Genomic DNA, 24,100 nt, shown 5'->3' with positions numbered 1-24,100 from the left:
CATGCTATGGAATAGACGTCCCATACATGTCAAGGAGAGCACCTCACTGGCCCTCTTCAAGAGAAAACTTGATGAGTAGATGGGAAATAGAAAATTTACCCCAGGGATCACTCCAGTGGCTTTACTTGACAGAAGCACTGGGAACTAAGGTCGGGTGGCACAATGCCAGGGTATGGGCTAGGCTTGTAAAGGCTCCATGGCCATTAACCTAGTACACAGCTATGAACCTATTAACCTATATGTTTCCTCTAACAGTTGTGTAAAACCATTATTTAGTATCTGAAAGACATAAGTATTGTATAGAACAGCTTAAGCAACTCAAATGCTACAACAGTAAGCTCTTATTTTGGCAAAAAGGTGATGTTCGATCCTTTGCATTGTCTGTGAGTAGTTTGTCCTCCAAAATCTTATGCTTCTATAAAAACTGTCCCACTTCAGACATCTGAAAAGTTGGCAACCCTAGTCACTGAAGAAGCAAGAGGTAATATTTAAAAAGCACCAGACATTTGGACATCACTAAGTTGCTAAATAGAAAAAGTTACCGATAAGTTTGAGCATTAAATAACCTTTATGTGTACTGATTTTAGGTAAGATTGTAAGCAGCTGTGAAACATGATTGAAATGAAGTAAGCCTGTGCCTAGACAAGCTGTGGGACTATGATTCACTGCAACATGTGTTGACCTCTCTCCATGGACTTACCCGAGTCAGAATTAAATGAACTGTACTTTTGTGTAGTCAATCATTTTACGTGTTTCACTACAGGAATCGCTGTGATCAACCCCCTCAGTTATGTGTACTATTTCCAGTTACACAACCACAAAGAAAAATGAAAAGCACTGAATCACTGAAAGCACACTAATTAAAATACACCATCAGTGCTTTCTTCTGCAGGACAATGATTGGTGAGTTGGAGATCAGGAATATATAAAGGACAACTTGAAAGCTTATCCAGGTTATACTTGACTGTGGTTAGGGGAGCCCTTTGAGGGCTGTTCTTTAAAACAATGTAGGTTAGGTGCTGTCTCAGTAAAGGTGTAAGACAGTACATAAGATAAGGGAGTAAGTCAGCTGGCTGAGTAGATATAGTGTTTGTGGCCCAATGCAAACAAGAGGCTTTGTGTTTTGCTTGTTATATAACAAACAGACAGAAAAGAAAAAAAAAGAAGAAAATAGAATGTGTTTGGCTTCACAGAAGAACCTAAAAAGCAGTAGTTTGTTTGTTACAAAAAATAAGTTTCTGAGTATTTCTCCTGCTACTGATTTATTCCCACGCACTTCTACCAGAATATTCTTTACGCTGTTATTGCAGTGTATGTCTTGCTTGCTTTTTCAGTGCAGGCAGCCTTCAGTTTTTTCATAAGATACTGATGTGTGTACTACCACGGATTAGTGATGTGTGTACTACCACGGATTAGTGATGTGTGTACTACCACAGATTAGTGTACTTGGACACCTACCTGCCTGTGTGTGATATAAGTGTCACTTCATCTCATACTAATGGACACTTTTTATAGTGTATGTTGTAAGTTTTTTTTGTATCAGTCGCTGTACATTCCTATGCTTGATCTTTTTTTTTCTCTCCTTATTGCAGTAGCATATGGGATTATTTAAAGTTACTTATCAGTGATGTAACCACCATATCTTACTAGCTTCTACTCTAGTGCAACCCATGGTGATTAGTACATCGCAACTAACAAACCTGATATGGTTTGTGTTCTAAGTGCAACACATTTAAAAAAAAAATACATTTTTGGTACAGTGCATTATAAAAAAATGACATCTGAGAGATGAGTGCTACCGTCGAGACTCGAAGAACATTCATATCATGATTTCTCATAATTTAACATCAATGTGGGGTTTGGAGTCCTATATGTTGTTTTATTTATCTTTGTTTAAACAGCAGTTTATTTTGTACTAATGCATAGGATGGTGAGACAGGCAGTTTATATGCGTTAACAGAAACAGATTACAGTGATGGTATGAGATTCACATTGTTTATCGATAATTGCAGTGTCTTTTACAGAACCATTGATAATTCAAAAGCATTTTAAAGTGTGGACATATACTTGTGTTTCCTGTCTACAGGGACTGACCTCCTGCAGGTAGCAGCACATGAGTTTGGCCACGTTCTTGGCCTACAGCATTCAAATGTCCCCAAGTCACTCATGTCACCATTCTACACTTTCCGCTACCCACTCAGTTTGCATGAGGATGACAAACAGGGAATCCAGTCACTGTATGGGGCACCTCGGTCGGCTCACACCAAAACAGCTGAGAAGTACCCAGAGGGATACCCAAAAGTGTACCCACAGGATGTCGAGACCAATGATATTCCTAATGTTACGGTAGGATATTGTCATCTGAAATGAAACAGTGTTGATCTATTTGTGTATTCTTTTCTGAACTTATGTTTATATAATTGCACTTATTAAAGCCAGAGTTTGGTTTATATTTCTCAAAGCTCATTTGCAAAATAACCAAGGAAAAGTAAGAAGAAATAAACACATCTGATGCAAATAAAAGGCTACGCAAATTTAAAGTACAACACTGTTACTTGTCTTCCTTATTGTAGGTTGTGGCCATTTTTTACACAGGTGACCAGCCTTGTGGTAACTTTTCATGCTTTCTTGTAGAAATGGAATTGTCAAGTATGCACATGTTGGCAAATTTAAATACAGAGCATGCTAACCAGCAATGTAGGGAAAAGTGAATACATCTCATTTTAATTATTAAATGCATAACTCTCAACTGTCCAGAATTTTGCAGAACATCTATGATTTTGACATGTATTTTTGCCCTGTCCCTTGTAAAATGTTTAATGGTCTGGTAAATCACAAAGGATTACAGTCAATAATGCCAGACAGAGTTTCTTACTTATTATTACTAAGAAAATGCATGTGGATGCAAAATCTGATGCTCTATTAACATTTAACTGTAATTGCAGTAATATTTAAAAATTGTCCCAGATTTTGGCTATTTTTCCCCTCCATTATTTTTTGACTTTGTCTAGAATTCTTGAACAAAGAAGTTGTGAGGTATGATTACATCCGCTCATAATGTAATTGCATTTAGAGTTTGTCATAAATGTATTGACTGCTTTTAGAGCTCTTTTTAATTTTGATGTATTTAAAGGCTCAGCAAACAAATCCCTTAAGTTCTGCTGAAATGTTGTAGTCCTAGATTAGTAGTCGTTTGGTCTAAGGGCCTAATAGCAAAATGCATATATTAACAAGATGATCCTGAAAACAAAACTGCTTATAGGTTAGCACTAAACTAACTGCCCTTATGGGCCATTTGAATCATAGCCAGTTACCTCATGGAAAAGTCAAACCCTGCACGTTGTGCTTGCAAGGTAAACACCTTAGCCATTATGCCAGCTTCTCCACCCTTATGCCAACTCTTCTTTTACACTCATATACACATTGCTGCCTTTCAGAGTTCTGTAAAAGTATACACTTTACTACATTACAGAACTGAACCAATTAAATATTTTCCAGTTAACCTCAGTAATTCATTCCATGTTCTGCTTTTAAAGCACCAACTTCTAGCACCATTCAGTGCAAGATTAGGAGGCAAAGAAACTAAGCCTTCTTATATTCCTCCAGAAATTATGTCGCCCCTCTTTCAACAAGTTGCCCCTTAAAAATCAAAGCTGTTATAGTATTCTGTTCATTCTTTACTGTCCTAATATCTGTGTAATCCTAAGTGTTAGAGAGTGAACTGAACTCTATACGACTGCCTGCTGAAATTCCACGGGCTGTTGTGATTCCCAGAATAACAGAACTAAATGTGTGAATGTGCGGCAATATATATTAGTCACAGTAGATTGTTCTCCAGCTCTCTGAAGAACAGTAATCCCAGAGTAAGAGTTGGCATATATAAGAAGCAAGGGTATGAAGGGTGCAATTCTGCCATGTCATATGGTGCAGGGGCATAAGAGCAGGCCCAGAATACCAAGTGACATCATTATGTATGTATTCACCGCAACTGCTAGATAACTACCCACAGCTGTAAACATGAGGTATCGTACATACATTGAATTATCCAATGTAGTGAACTGCTGCAATCATCATCCTGTTGTGTTTCTTCTTTCTTCTGTTCTTCTCTTTACTGTTTCTCTGTTATTTGACAATCCAATTGTTGCAGGCTTGGGCATGAGCTTAGATGTTTGTTGCTGCACTCAAACTCAAATGAGAATGCAAAAGAAGTGAATGCCATTCCATGTGTGTAAACAAGAGTAGGCAAGTCATTTTAACTAGTTTTAACTACTTTAATGACAGATGCTAGTTTTTAAAGCACTTTTCAAAAGCTTTTTCCTTGTTTATAAATATTTTCCACACATTGTCACTCATAGTTTGTTGTTTAAAACATGATTGATTGCTAGTATTTACCTATGTTGCACTATTTGTGGCCAGTTCTCAGTGGCAGTTGAATCTCATTAAAGCAGAAACTAACTAACCCTCAATCAGTGCATTCGAAAGGTGATAGGTCTCTTCTTTTAAGTACTTGCACCTGCACTTGGCAGTCCATAAGAGGTGTAGGTTTAATTAGATGAGCAACTGTGGATCTTTCTGTGTGGTGGGGGGCAATTTCTAACCAGTTGTCTGAACCTTTACTGATGCTGGGAGCATTTGAGATCACAGACAGAGATTGTACATGATAAATTGCCATTCAACTGCTTGAGTTGGCTCATAAAAAAATACATTTAACATATGGCCATTGGGAATTGCCAATAAATGAGTGTCAGTGCTAAATTAAAAAGACATAACATGCAATAGTACTCTGTTGAATTCTCTAGGAAAGTTATTAACATTTCTTATTACCTGAAGGCCCATTCAGATTAGGCGGAAACCTTGACTCATTTGTGAGCAGCTGTTGGTTTTGATAGTTTAAGGGGAATGAGCCAATACATCCTGTGAGTTGGACAGACACTGTCAGAAAGTTAGGACATCAGACATCAAAGTATGTTACTGTTGCAAGATTCTGACAGCTGCACAAAAACAGTGCCATTGTCCATTGTTCTCCGTTATTGACCAGGAGTAAAATGCTTCAAAGATGTGGCAATTATTTTTAGGAGGTTTGGTGGTGTTATTTGTTTGAATTGCAGTTTATTTGTTGATGTGTCAGTACTTGCAAAATCAGGTCTTGCACTTCTGACAGGAAGTGATGTATATACTTCAAATTATGTATAGTCCCCTTTCCTCCATCTTTGTTCAGAGTTGCATCATAATGTGACATTTCTAGTTTTTCACAAGAGGGATGTGTAGATCTCCTGCTGCTTAAGTGATACATTACCCAGTTTAACAGAAGTAGTATTCCAAATGGCCTGGGTTCAAATCACAGCTAAACTGATTTGGTTTTCTCCATGTTTGGATGGCTTTTTAACGTGGATAGTATCTGTTTGGGAAATATCATATGTAGAAATACTGTGCATCTCCATGCAGTGAGAAGCTAAATATCGTGGTCAGCCGCAACCCAAATATCTGTGCGGTATCCACAGAATGTCAATAATTTTAACATCCTTGTGTGAAAAATACCCTCTTCTAGTGTTTCTTCAGCTCATGTGATTATATAATATCGAAAAAAGATCATCATTATTCTGTTATTAACTCATTAACTCCAGGAGGAATGTTTTAATTAAATGCTTAAATGCCCTCAATATAAAATATTCGCACACAATTACACAACACACACAGACACACGCACACACATACACACACACACACACACACACACACACACACATATATATATATATATATATATATATATATATATATATATACTGTTTCTTCAGATGAGACCTAACCCGAGGTCCCATCTGCTTCAGTTGGTGGTAGCTCAGATGAATGTTAAACATCCCATGGCGCCTATCAATAAGAGTAGGAGTTCTTTATTTGTACAACTATTTAAAATTTACATATTTACAAAGAAATGACATTAATCACGATATTTTGTCATTATTAACACATTTTTTTCACAGACACCACTTTTTTTCTTCATTATTTTTGTTAACATCCCCTTTATGTTGAATTTAATCTCATTCAGTCTTTCATTCCAAATTGTTGATATAATATAAAACACATTTTATCCAAATTATTAACATATTTCTTTACCATGTTTCCCATAAAAGCATATTCAGTCATATCAATATTTATCCGATTATAGTCTTGTATTTTTAACTATTTTATTTTCTATTATTTTTCCCATAAATTTTTAACTCTTTTACATATTAAGAAAACATGTTCTGCTGTTTCTAACTCTCCACAAAAAGGTGAATCCTTTAATTTATCTTTTGTAAGGCATATTTCCCTTTACTGTCAATTTGTTAATTTGCAGCCACCATAAGAAGCCTTGACATACAATATTCTTCATACACCATTTATTTCTTTGTTTCATAGCTTTTATTTTTTTTCTGTTAAATGTTTCTACGGATTCACCAATAATTTTGCAACATTATGCTTTTATACCATATTTTTCTATTGACTTTTATTTCTTCTATCTTTAATTTCCACAATTTTATTTTTTCTTGAGACATTCTATACCTTCATTTCCCCATTATCTCTCTCTTTTATTCATTTTTATTCTACACCACTTTCTTTCATATTTCTCCTGTAGTATACTTATTACCAACTTACTTTTTTTCCATTTATCAGGACCTTAATAAATTTAAGAGGCTCCATATACCATCAGGTTCAGTAAACCAAATATGTATATATTAGCTATGTGTATGTATTTATATATATATATATATATATATATATATATATATATATATATATATATATATATATATACACACACACACACACATGATAATTTTCCCATCAATATTGTGTTTATCAAATGTACTTTTTATTGAATGACAATCTATACCTATTCCACATAATAATAAGTCCTATTAGATCTCTCAAAATGTTCTCCCATTGTTCTTTCAACATATCGTGTTCTCCAAAATCACTTCCTAATACTGATATCTTTTTCTTTCCAAACTGTACACCTTCCAACTCTTTATCATCTCCGAAATCCTTACATTTTCTTTATTAATTTTTAATCCAAATTCTTGCAATCTGTTATGCACATTTATAATTACCTTCTTCATTTCATCTCCATTTTTAGCTGTTAGCATTATATCATCAACATAAGATATAATAATAGGATATATCATCACCATTTCTTGTACATATTAACTTTTTTCATTTCTTCATTTAATCCTTTTATTACACTATTCATAATCACTGTAAACAAAACACTACTCATTTGACATCTGTTTTATACCCACAGTCATCTCTATTTCTTCACTTAACCAGCTATTTACTAAAATCCTAATTTTAGTATCTTTATACTCTGATTCACATATTTCCTTTATCTTTATATTGTCCCGTTATTTGCCATAAAATATCGTGCTCTGTAGAATCAAATGCTTTATTTATATTAGCTACTATTAGTTTCACTTCATTTTTCCCTTCTTAATATCATTCACTGTTTCTCTAATTATCATTAATAGCTCTTAGCTTCCTTTTTCTTTAACCCCTCAAATAGCCTGTTCCATTGTATAATTCAATTTATTTTCTAATCTTTTTGTATTATTTTCATAAATAATTTATAATCGCTATTATTCAATATTTCTGGCCACCAATTTTTAATTTCATTCATTTCCTCTTTCATCCATATAAACCTCATTACACCTCCACATATTTCTTCATAACTGATGCCATAATTTAAACATTCATTAAATATTTTTATCAAAATTTCTTTTTGCCATTGCATTAAATTCCTGTACGTTAAATATCCTATACCATCTGATCTGACTGCTGAATTTACATTTATGTTCTTCATTACCTTTTCTAATTCTATTTTTGTAATTTATTTCCATTTCTCTGTACATTTTTTCTGAAAACTGCTTTACCCTCCTCTGCTTTTTCATTTCTCTTTCTTTCTTTTTGCCATCTATTTCACATTCTACACTACAATATTGATTATGATTGTCTGTTCTCTTTCAATTTGTCCTATTTCATTTTTTTATTTTTCTCATTATACTACTGTCTTCCTTTACTCTTCTACTTAGATAAGGTGATACGTCTTCCCTTTTTCCTATTTTTGCTTATGTAATAAATATTTTTTCTTGATTATTTTGATAAATCTCTTCTTTTCTAAAATATTCCATTTCATTCCTATCAAGAGTATCCCCCGGATTCTCAAAAGCTTACACGGAGGGCAAGATCAGTGCAGGAACTCAAGCAGGCAATATGTCTGCTGTGCGATCTAGGAACAGCCTGCAGGGGTGTGCACAAGTGCTCCTGCACTAATCTTGCACGGACTAAGCCCTTGTATGCAAATCACCCCATTTGCAGATGAAATCCATGCAAATGAGGTGATTTTGAAATCCAGAAAGCTTGCAACAGTCTGTGCAAGACTAGTACAATCTGCAGAAATGTACTCAGTTAGTAACCGAGTACATTTCTGCAAAATCCAAAACGGAGCTATGACAGCTCCAAATAAAGGCTGCATATCATGTAGTAAGCATGGCAATGGCCAAGTATAAGGCCATTGGCATTGCAAGCAGTTTAAAAAATAAAATATCAACTTTTATTGTTTTTTAGCTGATCTCGGCTGTTTAAGCATATGGCAGTGGCATGCAAATGGGATCAGGGGGAAAATAATAAAATAAACATAAAGTAAGCATTCTAACTAAAATCAGTATTCTGCCATGCAAGTCAATGGCAGGCAGAAGGCAGTCTGACCAGTGAGTAGTGGTTGCTAAAGGGGGAGGCTCAGTGTGAGTCATGTAACTATGCATTAGCAGGCAATCCTATGCAAATGAGGGGAAGGATATCCCAGTTTTCCCCAGCATGTGAGTCAGGTCCCAACAGTGTAAGAGTAGGAATATCCTGGTGCAAGCCTAGGAGTTAGGTGACATCATGGGGGTGTCAGGCATTCTGTAAGTGTATTGGAGCCCTGTGGCTTGAGTTTGCTCCTAGCTTAGAATATCTAAGCTAGGGGGTGTGTCTAAACCTGCTTAGCACTCTTTACAAAGCCTAAGTGGGTGTGCATGCCACGCACTGCGCTTTACAGGAAGAAAAAAGAGGTTAAACATGGAAATAGCAGCACTGTGCACATTTGAGCACTCTGTTTGTGCGGCGTGCACACGGGCTTAAACAGGAAGGCAATGGGAAGGGAAAACAGCAGTAGGAAGTTAACCAAGGAGAACTAGCATAGCTGGCAGGTGAAATGTATCAGAATCAGCCAATTACACAAGCAGCAGACGAGCCCAGCCCAGAACACTACTATAAACTAAACAAACACCTTCCACTCTGTTTTTTCCCACACTGTACACCACCAGTGTAAACAAGCAGGGAACTTTTAACACTCACAACAGCAAAATGCTAGGGGCTGCAATAGCTATCATACAACTTGTGGAAGAGGCTGAGGGTGGTGAAGATGTGAATGTTGCCGACCAACCCACAGTGAGGAGATGAAGAAGAGTGTGCAGACCCAGGGTAACCTACCAGGAGCTACATGAGCTGGAGATAGTGGAGCTCTATAGGGTGGACAGAGACCTCCTACAGCAAATTGTTGAGCTGTGCCGGCCACCCCTGACACACAGAACTAACAGAGGGGAACCCATCCCAGTGGATACCAAGGTATGTGTAGGCCTAAGAATACTAGCTACAGGTACCTTCCAAAGGCCAACTGGGGATATGATGAGGATTTCACAGGCATCAGCATCCAGGATACTCCACCAGTTCCTGGATGCCATGTCAGCACATGTCGGTGAGCACGTATATTTCCCCAACACCCATTAGGCATTCACCAGCAATATGCGTCTCTTCCACCAAATAGCAGAATACCCTGAAGTAGTGGGCGCAATAGACTGCACACACATACGCATCAAAGCACCACCCGATGAGTAGGGTAGGGTCTACATCAACCGCAAAGGCTTCCCCTCCATCAACTGCCAGGTCATGTGTGATGCCCAGGGCATAATAATGAACGTGTGTGCTGGCTGCCCTGGAAGCTATCATGATTCCCACATCTGGCATCTGACGCAGCTGTACCCAAGATTTGCCAATGGGAACATCCTACATGGTCAAATAGTGGGTGTTGCTGGATATGCACTGTAGCCGTGGCTGATGACACCTATCAGAAATGCACACACGCCCGAACAAGAACTCCATAATGAGGCACACGCACAAACAAGAATCATAGTAAAGCATGTGTTTGGGATGCACAAGTCACGGTTCCGGTGCCTGGACACATCCGGTGGAGCCTTGCAATACTCACGAGCTACATGTACCCAAATTGTCCTTGTATGTGCCATGCTAAACAATATGATCCTGCGGAAACAGCTGCAGCAGAAACAGCATGGGGTAGGGCCACACAGCCCCCTCACCATTGCCAAGGCCTGCACAGGCACAAAGTGACTCAGAGGAGGAACAACCTGAGCCTGCCCCAGTAGGCAAAAGGAGGCGTGCCCAGTATGCCCTGGCCTTGGCAAAGAGGCAACGCATAGCACATACACTGACATGGGCGAGACCAGGGGAATAACACCTTTCTCCAACTCTCACATACAGTAAAAGGGATACCAAACATTACACTACCTGTGCCTAACCATGTGTAGGGAGTGTACTATGTGCATCTGACATAGGCAGCCCTGCAGCACCACCCTCAGTACTGGGACATCCACAAGGTAAGTGACTCACACATGCCAGTCAGGGGGGAGGGTCACATACCCAACAACAGTCAAAGCCAGCAGGACAGCTGTAGTCAAACACAAACAAAGGCTGTGCTATGGCCTCTGAATGAGGTCTATGGGTAACCCCCCCAGGCCTACACAGACAGACTACAGCAGGTCAGGCAGTGGGATGTCACTTCTGAAGGCTAGGAAGTCAGAAACTAATATGTAGGTAATTAAAAGCTAAGATCTGTAGTACACTGGTATGCCTCTAGCCAGCATGATAGGTAAGACTACAGTGGAGTACCCGACATACCAGTACAGTCCTAGCAAATGTGTACAAGTGTCAGGTTTGACCCCCCCATCCTACGTAGAAATATAATAACAGTCAGGTGTGCCTCCCCAATCCTGTGTAGAAATGTAGAAATAGTCAGGTGTGCCACCCCATCCTACATAGAAATATAGTAACTGTCAGGTTTCCCCTCCCATCCGGTGTAAAAATGTAGAAATAGTCAGGTGTGCCCCCCATCCTACATAGAAATATAGTAACAGTCAGGTGTTCCCCCCCAATCCTGTGTAGAAATGTAGAAATAGTCAGGTGTGCCACCCCATCCTACATAGAAATATAGTAACTGTCAGGATGCCCTTCAAGGATGCATCTGCAGTCCTAACAAATGGGTTGTCCTGTCGTCAGGCAGCCCTTCGGTCGGCCGGATTCCAAAGTCTGGGTCTGGCTTCGGCTGGTGTCGCACTTCACCCGACGTCATAGCTGCAGTTTTTCGGGTATAAAGGCATCAGCCGGCGCCATTTTCCTCAGTCTTTCTTGCCGCGTGGCGCCGAAGCAGAAGCTGTTCAAGTGCCGGTCGGTCAGATCCAGAGATTATTACTACCGAATACTACTTCGAAGACTTCTAAAAAGCTAAGTACCCCGTTGGGGACTCTTTCTTGCCTCAGCCGATGTCAGAAAAAGTGAATAACTGTTTAACTTGTGGGAAACAAATACCTCATAAAGATTTCCACTCTTACTGTTTACCTTGTTTAGGCCCAGACCACGACGTAGCAGCTTGTCTAGCCTGTGCTTCTTTTAACCGACGGACGCTTAGACGTTGGTCGGAGTTCGCGGAGCAGTTTTTCGGTTCTGATTTTGCGTATATTATGCCGTCGGATCCTCCGACAACACAAATTGCCAAAAAACGCAAAGAAAAGGACCGACACTCGCGGTCCGCGGTTTCGGCCGAAACCGCGGTTAAGCAAACCGCGAGTGTCTCGGTTTCAGCCGAAACCGAGCAAACGGTCCTTGTTTCAGCCGAATCCATGCCTTCTACCGAGGCCTCTTCTAACCTGGTAGAATCGGCTTCTGAAATACAACCTGCTGTTGTGGTTACACAGGAATTATCGGACACTATCCCCTTGGATGTATCCACCCCTGCACGTGGAGCTGCTAGGCCTCCTGCAGCCATGTCCATTAAGGCTTTTGCCAGGGCTAAAGCAGCCAAAACTTCTAAGTCTGTGTCTGTTAAACCCCCCTCTCACAGGCCCAGTTCCAGTTCCCAAATGCTTTCTTTGGCAGAGGATCTCATCTCTTTAATAAGGGGATCCCAACCTCATCCAGACAGGGCCTCTCAGCCACCTCCAGAGAAGAGACCTAGAGCAGAGCCCCCTGAGCCAGTGTCCACGGATGATTCCTCGGATGATTCAGACAATACAGACCCTCCAGAGGCTCCTTATTCTCCCTACGAAGACTCTGATGCTGAAGAGTCGATTCCTTCTGCCTTTCCACCTGAGGAATTTTCCTTTGGGGAAACCTTACATGCCATGAGGGAACAATTTCAGTGGCAGGGCCAAGACTTTTCAGATTCCAGGAAAAGGCTTAGGACCTTTTTGCATTTACCACAACATAGGCCTTTAGCTATACCTCCAGTTCTTTCTGTTGTAGATGATGCATTCAATGATGCTTGTACTGCTCCTGATTCTTTACCTCCAGCCCCTGCTAAGCCCGATAGGTTCTACAGGGTCCCGGACACACACCACCATTTATACAAGGCTCCTTTTGCAGATCCCGAGACTATCTCCCAGGGGCCTAAAGCAGTAGCATCTACCTCTGTTAAAAATCCCCTCCCCTCTGAAAGGGAATCCAGGTCCTTAGAGAGATGGGGTAAAAAAATTATACACCTCTGCTACTCTATCAGCTAGGGCCTTGAACTGTCAGTTTCATATGATCCAATATCAGGAGTTTATGCTTGATCAGTTAACTAAGAAACTGTCCTCTGATGATTCTTTAGATAAGAAATATGTTCTGGAAATGGTGCATAACATTCAGCAAGTTAGTAACCATTCTTTAAAATGTAGCTATGATGCACTGGAGGCTTCCTTTAGATCAGCCATGACTGGCACAGTTATCAGAAGGCATGCATGGTTGAAAGAACAGGCCTTGCCGGACCATGTCAAATCAAAATTATTAGATGCTCCCATGGACAAGGTCAATTTATTTGGTTCTCCTGCTCAGCAGGTATTGAAGAAAATGGAAGAGAAGGCAAAATCTGTACAAACAGTGAAAGATTTCTTACACGTGCAACCTCCCAGGTTTAGCAGGAACTGGCCCTCCAAAAATTGGTCCTTTCCAGACTCCTCTAAAACACAGAGAGGCAGCAATAGGCGTTCAAGAGGCAGAAATCAATCCAGGGGTGCCTACAGGGGACGCCAGTGGCAGGGCAACAACCAGCGAGGCACAGACACAGCCACTACCACTGCAACAGGACAATCACAGTGACTTGGCCCTGGCACCGCCTACCAGGGAACAGCTAGCAGCACCCTTAGGCGGAAAGCTAGCCTTATTTTCAAAGACTTGGCATTACATCACAAGGGACAAGTGGATTTTGCAAACAATAGACCAGTGTTACAGGTTTCATTTCCATACTCTACCAGGAAAAAGAGGAATGCCAAACCTACCACCAAATCAAAAGATAGAAGCTCTAAAACAAATAGCTCAACTAGTAAGAATGAGAGCTGTGGAAAAGGTACCATCTATGGAACAAGGAAAGGGATTTTACTACAGACTCTTCCTGGTACCAGGAAAAGAGAAAAAATGGAGGCCTATTCTCGACCTGTCTGCTTTAAACACATTCCTCATTGTTCCAAAATTCAAAATGCTGACCCTACAGCAGCTTCTTCCCATGCTGGGCAAGGAGTCTTGGCTGGTAACTCTAGATCTCAAGGAGGCATACCTGCACGTCCCCATATGACCAAATTGCAGAAGATACCTCAGATTTCTTGCAGGATCAGAGCATTATCAATTCTCAGCATTGCCCTTTGGCTTATCTACTGCGCCCAGAGTGTTCACGAAATGCCTGGCATCAGTAATCGCTCATTGCAGACTTCAGGGAATACAAATTTATCCCTACCTGGACGACTGCCTCATATAAGCGGACAACAAAAACAAGCTAACAGAAGACTTACAAAGAGTCATTTACTTGCTGCAAGCCCTGGGATACACAGTCAATACAAAAAAGTCAAGGCTGATACCATCCCAAAGAATAACCTTTTTAGGTGCAGAGCTGGACACATCAAAACAAATGGCATTCCTAACTGTGGAAAAACAAGAACAACTACCTCTCTACTTCTTGGCATTAACAAAGCAGAACCATCTAACAGCAAGAAAAGTTCTGCAAGCCCTGGGCTTCATGGCATCCTGCATAATTCTGGTCCCTCATGCTAGACTGCATATGAGAAAGCTACAGTGGTACCTGAAGAATTGATGGTCTCAACACAGACACAGCCTAGAAACCAAAATCCCACTAATACCATGCCTGAAGCAAGAGTTCCTATGGTGGGCTCAGGCCTGTCAATCAAACGCAGGTTTGCACTTCTACAGCATTCAACCAAGCCAAACCATCACAACGGACACCACAGACCTCGGTTGGGGGGCCCACATGCTGGACAAGTGCATACAAGGCCTATGGACTCACGATCAGCTGCACCTGCACATAAATCTAAAGGAAATGCTAGCAGTAAAATTGGCAATCCAGACATTCAGACCATTCCTCACAGAAGGACAGTTGATGATAAGGACAGACAACACCACAGTTATGTGGTACATCAACAAACAGGGAGGCACACATTCATACCCTCTATGCCGGATGGCACTGGACCTATGGAATGTGGCTCTGAGCTACAACATTCAATTACAAGCAATTTTTGTACCGGGAAAAGAAAACATTCTAGCAGACATATTAAGCAGAACTACCACGGATGCCCACGAATGGATGCTACACCCGGACATCTTCAAAGCCATCACAAGAAAATGGGGACTACCACAAATAGACTTATTTGCATCCCCACTCAATCACCAGCTCAAGAAATTCTGCACAAGAACGTACCACCCACTTGCTTGGAAGGTGGACTCCCTATCTTTCAGTTGGAACAACCTGACAGCATATGCATCCCCACCACTTCCTTTGATGCACAAGGTGCTATTGAAGATCAAAGAGGAACGTCCAAGGATCATCCTGATAGCTCCAGACTGGCCAAGACAACATTGGTACCCATTACTGAGGAGCATGTCTCGGGAGCAAATGTGGGCACTACCCCTCACCCCATTGCTGTTAACACAGAACAGCTACAACATACTGCATCCAAACCTGAAAACTCTGCAGCTGACTGCCTGGAACATTACATAAGAGCAACTAACCCAAATTTATCCCAAAGGGTTAAAGACATTATCCTTGAGGCTCGCAGACCTTCTACAAGAAAGAATTATGCAGCAAAATGGAAAAGATATCTCATTTGGAGTACTGCAAAGGGAAAAGATGTGTCACTGGTAAACATAGCCAACATCCTGGAGTACTTGGCAGAGCTCTTCCATGCGGGCCTGTCCTATTCCTCCATCAAGATACACGCATCAGCTATTTGACAGAATACAGCTTGGATACCCCTGTCTTCTCACATCCTCTGCTCAGGCAGTTTCTGAGAGGAATTAAAAATGTAAAGCCTCCTAGGAAACCACCATTGCCAGCATGGGACTTGAACTTTGTGCTAGAAAAATTGACACTTCCTCCTTTCGAACCAGCAGCAACAGCAGAATTACAATACTTATCCTGGAAGACTGCTTTCCTGCTAGCAATCACCTTAGCAAGAAGGGTTTCTGAACTACAGGCATTAATGGCAGTGCAACCCTTCCTGATCTTCCATCAAGACAGAGTGTTCATGAGAACAAATCCTACATTTATGCCTAAGGTGGTATCCAGAGTCTCTTTAAACCAGGCTATCCACCTACCTACATTCTTCCCCAACCCACAGAACAGGGGAGAAAGACTGTTGCATACCTTGGATGTGCATAGACAATTACGCTACTACCTGGACAGGACCAAGTGCAATAGAAAAACTGACCAGCTTCTGGTCGCATATGCAACAGGAAGGGAGGGAAAAGCAATTTCAAAACAGACAATCTCCAAGTGGATAGGAAATTGCATTAGATTTTGTTACTCCTTCCATGGAAAGAAAACTCCAGAGAACATCAGGCCTTACTCCACAAGGGCTACAGCCACTACTACAGCTTTCTTATGAGGGGTGGCTACCAAGGACATTATAGAGGCTGCTACTTGGACCTCTGTGCATACATTTGCCAAGCATTATAATTTACCTTTGTACTCTAGATCCCGAGCAGGTTTTGCCACTGCTGTTTTACAAGGGATCCTAGCTACACCATAATCTCTCTTCTTGCCTCCTCCCCTAGTTTGGCTATGGTATTCTACCCATTTGTTAGGACTGCAGATGCATCCTTGAAGGACATAGTACAGTTTTGTACCTACCATAAATGTAGATGTCCGATAGGAATGCATCTGCAGTCAGGATTACCCACCCGCCTTCCCCTCTGTGGTACTCCTAGGGTATTTGCCATCTTTCAGCTAGCTTGGGGGGGATCTATTATGGTGTATTTGTTTGTATATATGTACATACATGCTTATTTTATGTGTTTGCTGCTCTCTACTATTTGGAAACATTGGCATTTATCCAAATTTAGCCATCCAAGAGGGCACCTGGCATCTGGGGCAAGAAACACTGAGGAAAATGGCGTCGGCTGATGCCTTTATACCCGAAAAACTGCAGCTATGACGTCGGGTGAAGTGCGACACCAGCCGAAGCCAGACCCAGACTTTGGAATCCGGCCGACCGAAGGGCTGCCTGACGACAGGACAACCCATTTGTTAGGACTGCAGATGCATTCCTATCGGACATCTACATTTATGGTAGGTACAAAACTGTACTTTTCCCCTCCCATCCTGTGTAGAAATGTAAAAATAGTCAGGTGTGCCCCCCCATCCTACATAGAAATATAGTAACAGTCAGGTGTGCCCCCCCCCCAATCCTGTGTAGAAATGTAGAAATAGTCAGGTGTGCCACCCCATCCTACATAGAAATATAGTAACTGTCAGGTTTGCCCTCCCATCCTTTGTAGAAATGTAGAAATAGTCAGGTGTGCCCCCCATCCTACATAGAAATATAGTAACAGTCAGGTGTGCCCCCCCCACAATCCTGTGTAGAAAGGCAGAAATAGTCAGGTGTGCCCCCCCATCCTATGCAGCAATGTAGTAACCGTCCATGCCAAATGATCAACGGATACCCTGCAGACAGAGCATGCTTACCTGTAGGTGTACAACACAAAGGTCAGCACTGCAGTACAAAGTACCTGGACCCGGTCCACACATTCAGTGCAGACGGCCATACTGGGCATGCCCACACAGAGTAATGAAGGCAATGTCAGTCAACAACATACTGAAAGGTCATACTGGGCATGCTCACACACTTAAACACATGAAGGCCATGTCTGCAAACACCAGTGGACCAGACATATCTGGCAGCCTCAGATGTTAGTGCAGACACTCCTCAGTATGCACCACACATGCTTTGCACACACAGTGGATAGGAATACAGGCATATATGTAAAGACAACACATTATAATAAGCCAAAGGTAGACATACATAGATGTGTGGAAGAGAGTGACTGTGACAAGGAGCCATCCAGGGCCCTCCCACCCAGCACAAATCCAAAGGGCCACAACCACACGAGGGTCTGATATCACACACTGCAGATACTAGCCACCGGTATCTGTCAGCATTACAGAGTATGTGGTGCATGTGCCAGCTGTGAAACATGACTGTTCAAGGAAATAGTCATCTAGCAGCTGTATACATGGACCTGTGGAATATGACCCAGGTAGGCCTGCATGTGGCGTGTCAACCACTAGATGAATGGTTTATGGCCCATGCACACACACTGCCCTCCCTATAGCCCCACTATGACAAGCCTGCTGAGTTTCTCTACTGTGAAATATACCTTTGGGAGGGCTGTATCCCAGTCATCTCTGTGGCCTGTCCCATAACTGCATACTGCTGTAGTGTGATAAGCTAGTTAGGTAGGAGTTATAACCCCAGCCTTGGCAACTGTGTGTGTGCGTGTGTGTGTGTGTGTGTGTGTGTGTGTGTGTGTGTGTGTGTGTGTGTGTGTGTGTGTGTATGCATGTGTGTCTGTCTGACTCTGTCTGAGTAGAGAGCAATGCTTTTTAGGGTGGTCAGACTCTCTACAATTGCAATGCTCTACTTTGGTGAGGCTGCTGATGTCATCCACCTAGAAATACATCCCTGGAAAGGTTGTATCCCTGTAATCTCCATGGCGCATCCCATAACTGCGTACTGCTGTAGTGTGATAAAATAGTTAGGTAGGAGTTCAATTCCAAGACATGGCAACTGTGTGTTGGACTAGGGAACACATACATGGCAGGCGATGCACAGCATTGGCCACACGCAATAGCCGCCCAGGTGACTGGATGGTGGATACAATACCCATCTGTATGGGCAAATGCAGAAACCACAGGCCTGAGCCACAATGCAGACCATTGTCATGTGGCCTGATGCCAAGGTATATCCATCACCTAGCCTTGTATAGCCATCTGCCACAGTCAACTACCACATACTCGTGCAGAAATGCACCCATGCATGTCAGTACTGGCACCCTGTGTGTTTGTGTGTGTGTTTTATGATGCGTATGATCACATCCACACTCACTACAACCCCCAGTGGCATACTGACACCTGCTGGCTGATGTCAGACACCTCCCCAAACCCTTTGCCAATATAATCTCCGTATGACCCGTGTGGTGCATGTGATACCTGCACAGTAATGTGTTGTGGCAATTTCACTAGTGATGAGCTGTATCCCTGGCCCTGCCAAGTGTGTCAGTGTGTGTGTGTGTGTGTGTGTGTGTGTGTGTGTGTGTGTGTGTGTGTGTGTGTATCCCTGTGAGAGTGTGGCTGTGTTGACGCTGGCACCTGTTCATGCAGACAGGCACGTGTAAATCCCCTACCATATAGCTACCATATCCCTGTTACAGATGTCACTCACCATCACTTAAATGTTCTGCGGACTCCACAACAGGTAACCTATGTGGCGCATCCAACAACTGCATAGGATTGTGATAGCAGTACATAGTCATCAGGGGTTTGATACCCTGTGCTGGTAGTTGTGTGATACAAACATGCTTAGTTTTTACTCTCCCGCCCCTCCCTGACTTGCCGGTGCCTCTGTCTGCCTCCCTCACTCCCTCACTGGTGGATGTGGAGACCTATACCTGCTTTTCTTAGGCAGCAGCATGTGTATTTTTGGCAATGCTCATGATCAGCTGATGGCCTCTGCATGAATTGCAGCCCTCCCCTAGCTGACTACATGTGGAACAGCTGTGGTAACATTCCCATAGCCAATTGCATGGAAACATACTCCAATATCTATGAACATCATGTTTGTGTTGGTCCTTTTCAGTCATTGTGAGCAGGAACTCATTCTGTTGTGTAGCAAACAGCATCTGAGATGGAGTGGGGATTTACTTCTGACTACATACACTGTGGAAACAGGCCAACACACAGGAGGGGGATGTGCCTGACCTGACTACAGACTGTAAGTGCTGCTATACTGCATTCAAAGTAATGTTGGTTTAACAGGGTGTGTGCGGATATGGCTGTCCTACATGTATTAATACCTGCCATGTCAGTTGTATGTTTATGAGGACTCCCCATCTCTAGGGTCATCTGCAGACTGGGCAGTGTGTGGTGCTTTTGGTGTCATGTGTTATCCACATAACATGTATCTGTGAACTGCAGAAGGTAGTGTGAGGATTGCAGTCTGTAGATGGTGTAAGCCATGACAGTTACTGACTTAATATTCCTCATAGGACATATGTTGCAAGAAACCCTGTTATAACAGTAAATGTATGCTGTTATCACAGCAATGTGTCAGTACTGGCCCTGTGTATGTGCTTCCAGCCACAACTCAGTCAACCTTTGTACATACGTCATGCATTAAGAAGTGCATATGTGCTGTACACCATAATTAGTGTCATCATATCTGATAAAGCCAGTGAGATATCAGACTGCTACACATGTTATGTACAGTAGCGGTTATATTTGATGACATAACCTGGACATACTGTGGTTGTTTGTACAGTACTGAGGTCTGTGTAGTTATGGTGAATGTCGACATTTTGTGTATTGTTAATATGTACCTTGGCCTGTGTACAGACTGTGGTAGTTATCATCGTCCTAGGCCCCATGCTATCTGATGTTACATGCTGCTCTACTGTATGTTACTGTATTGGCTTACATGTTTGTAGGGTCATACACACATATCCCATACCACAGTCAGCCATCAGACCAAATTGTGTAGCAACCCAGTATATGTAGGGTTAGTGTGTGAGTGGCACATATGAGGATGGTGTTGAACAGATAGTCCATATACTGTAATATTATGCTAGCTTGCCATATGTGACTGTGGCTGTGTTCTCATTGGTTGTGGTTATGCACTGTCACACAGGTGTATCTTACCCTGTGCTGTGACATGCCTGTACAGCCTGCTATATATGCAGGTGCATGTGCATTCCCCAATAGGAGATGTAGGCCAGTGTTGAGCCAGTCTGCCTGTAGCCTGCACAGTGCATTGCTACATGCCTAGCAGCTTACTGTACTTACCCAGTGAGATGTCATGTGCAGATACTTGCCAGATGTACTGCTGCTGGGCCTCCCTTAACAGTCATGTATGTCAGACAGAGCAGTGGGATGCTGTACAGATGTATGTCAATATGTAGTGGGTAGTATGTGACCATGGCACCCTTGTACCAGTGGTTATTACGTGTCAGGCCAGACAGGGGTGTGTGACTGCATAACCTATGGTGGCATATGTATACCAGTCGTTATGTGTTATACCCATCTACATGGCTGTTAACATCCATATTGTCAGGCATGGTGCACATGTTTTGCACTAAGGGGTTCTGTGTATGCCTCTGGACTGTACAGAGTGTATCAGAATGTCCACACATATTGGCCAATATCTCTGCTGCAGTTGACAGGGACAGTACATGCTAGCAGTGGTACTTCCCTATGATGTCCTTAGGATATCTGTCAGTAGCCAATGGCACACATGTGGAAAGCAGATGTGACCTCCCACACACACCATGTCTGTGATTATCAGTTGTATGGGTGGCCCATACAGTGTCCAGTTGTTCAGGTGTGAACTGTAGACAAAGTGGCTGTTCCATATTATATGCACCTTCTACATATGTATCTTACTGTACATATCTCTGCATGTGTATGTGTAGTCACATGTATATATATATATATATATATATATATATATATATATATATATAGTGTAAATATATATATACATATGAAAAAAAAAAAAAATATATATATATATATATATATGTATGTCTGTATCTGCATATATGTGTGTGTATATATATGTATCCTGAGGATGTTGATAGCTTCCACATTTTACATTTCCTATGGAAGCCGGACTGTACTGCATGATATGTTACCAATACTAGCCTGACATCATACAGGTGGGATGTAGTACTGTTAACATCTTGTGGCCATGTCATGTCAGTTCCTGGTTATGGGATCTGCATCACTTGGTAGTGTATTGCAGGGCAGACGTGTTTGGCTGTGGGGGGGTATACCTGTTCGTACAAGGCGTATGTTGTTTGGGGTCTCTCATATATACCTACATAGATATATATCTGCATACATATATGTACATTGCTGTGTATATGTAGATATATAGGTGTAGACATATGTATATACATGTGGGCATATATGTTATTTCCCCATTGTTATCTACAGATATATGTCCTCATATACCTATATATATATATATATATATATATATATATATATATATATATATAGATATAGATATAGATATATCTGCTGACACATATATATATATATATATATATATATATATATATATATATATATATAAAACCTGCTGTATATATCTAAACATAGAGATGTAGACATACATATCTATGGCTGTAGGCATTTGCATGCATATATGTTCATATATATATATATATATATATATATATATATATATATATATATACATACATACATATATAGATGGATAGGTTGTATCTGTTTAGATATTAGTATATGTACACACACACATACATCTAAATGGAATACATTCTATGTACTGTTTCATGACTGGGCTGGATGATATGTTATTGAAAACAGTAGGGTTATGTATATCTGGCATGGCTTAGTGGTAAATCACTTTGTCTATGGTGTGCAGGGACCTGGGTTTGATCTTTGCAGAGGCTGTTTATTTTGTTGCTGGGCAGAATACAGGCCACTGGATACAGAGTGATTAAGGCACTTTAAAGCAGTTGTAAGCGAGTTTGCGCATGTTTGCCAGAGCTAAGCAATGCTAACTTCCGGTTACAGTTTCTTACACTCATTTAGCTTCTAAATTGCTTAACCTGTGTAGGCAGTGCTTACCCCCATGCAAACAGGCTTAAACCCGCTTTCTGCTGCTTAAAAGTGCCTACTCTTGCTTTCCCCCACACTAATTTCTTTAAAAGAAAAGAAAAAATGGGTTGATAGGACAGTGGTGAAAAAAGGGGCATAAAGAGGGAAAGACAGTAGGGAAAATAACCATGTTGAATTCATGCTTATGTAAGGAAACCACCTGTTTCTAAGCATCGGTTCTGCAGCACCCCTCTGTTTTGTAAGGCCTTTGTTTTTCTACCAGTGGTGAATGAAGCAGTACTGACAACTCTTTCGAACACCCTGGGAGGTAACTAGCACAGACATCATGCCGTACATCTCCAAAGTCCTTTCAGCTCTTTCCGTCCTTCCTCCTTAGTTCATTTCCTGCCTATCCATTTGTCCTTATCAATGTCTGTTGCAGCTTCTTATGCTGTTGTCTTGCCTTCTCTTTGCACTCTATATACTGACTTGAAAAGTCCAGTCACTATTTCTACCTGGTCTCTAGCATTCTTGTACTTCGTGTCCACCTTTCAGGCAATCAGTCTCCTGCCAGCTCTTCCTACATCCCCCACTGTATTCCAATGATGTTTTTTCTCATCCCTTAGCCCTCTGAGTATCTACTTCTCTATTACTGTCTTGACTTTCTGAATAAAAGTTGCTGCTTTTTTTCATGGTGTGCTGCAAAGCATTCTCAACATCTCCAGTGCTTCTCTCCCATGTATCCTTTTTTATTTTCTCCCCAGGTGTGCACACCTACCTGGCTCCTCCAGCATCCAAAATGTTACTCAAACTCAAATCAGATGGGTCACAATCAGTGAGCCATCCCTCTATCCCAGATAACCAGGGTCTTTAATCATAATCCTATCCTTTCTTATCACTGTTTACCAAATTAATCATAAAACTGCAAGAAAAAATGTTTCAGTACTGTTCCAGTCGTTACAGCTGTTTTGAAGTTATGGTCAATGAAGAAATTTATCTGAAATGAGAAAAATTAAATTCTAGTCAGAGAATGTGTCTGAAAGATTTGCAGTATTAGTAATTTTTAGTGTGGTGAAAGTAAGGAGACCCATAAATCTTGTACAATCGAAGCATTCATACTTTTGTTATTTACCGGACTGTAAAATAAAGTGTCATTTAATTTGTATCATAGTTTTAGGTTTATTAGCCTATCTTGTTCCTTGCAGCCTGATGCGTGTGACACAGATTTTGACGCAGTCTCCATGATTCGTGGGGAACTCTTTTTCTTCAAGTCGCAGTTTGTGTGGAGGTTGAGGGATGGGCATTTACAAGCAGGCTACCCAGCTCTAGCCTCACGTCACTGGCAAGGAATCCCTGATCGTGTTGATGCTGCATTTGAAGATCCCTCAGGAAACATCTGGTTCTTTCAAGGTGAGTGAACAGGTCCATGCTTATTTAGCATTTCTGGAAACTCACAATGAGGTAGGCAGTGTATGTGTGTTTGACTGAATTATGGTATGTCACGATCAAAGACTTTGGTTTACTGCTATAAAATGTATAGATCCTGTAAAAAGAAGAAAGTGAATGCTTTTGTTGTAATTTCAAGCTACATCCTTTAATCTATAGTTCGATTCCCTAAGTTACCAG

At 41.3% G+C, this 24,100-nt stretch overlaps 1 protein-coding gene across 1 annotated transcript in view; it reads left to right on the top strand.

Annotated features, from left to right (window-relative positions):
* Window positions 1–24,100, top strand: part of MMP11 (matrix metallopeptidase 11) — a 400,408-nt gene that overhangs the window by 311,504 nt on the left and 64,804 nt on the right. Inside the window, exons 5-6 of the mRNA XM_044068686.1 lie at window positions 2,087–2,346; window positions 23,680–23,884. Of these exons, the coding sequence (XP_043924621.1) occupies window positions 2,087–2,346; window positions 23,680–23,884 (465 nt within the window). The remainder of the gene's footprint in view (window positions 1–2,086; window positions 2,347–23,679; window positions 23,885–24,100) is intronic.

Source organism: Protopterus annectens, chromosome 4.part0 (genome assembly GCF_019279795.1).
Source record: "Protopterus annectens isolate FY-2018-M chromosome 4.part0, PAN1.0, whole genome shotgun sequence".
NCBI lineage: Eukaryota > Metazoa > Chordata > Ceratodontiformes > Protopteridae > Protopterus > Protopterus annectens.
This window is presented reverse-complemented; position numbering and strand designations above follow the sequence as displayed.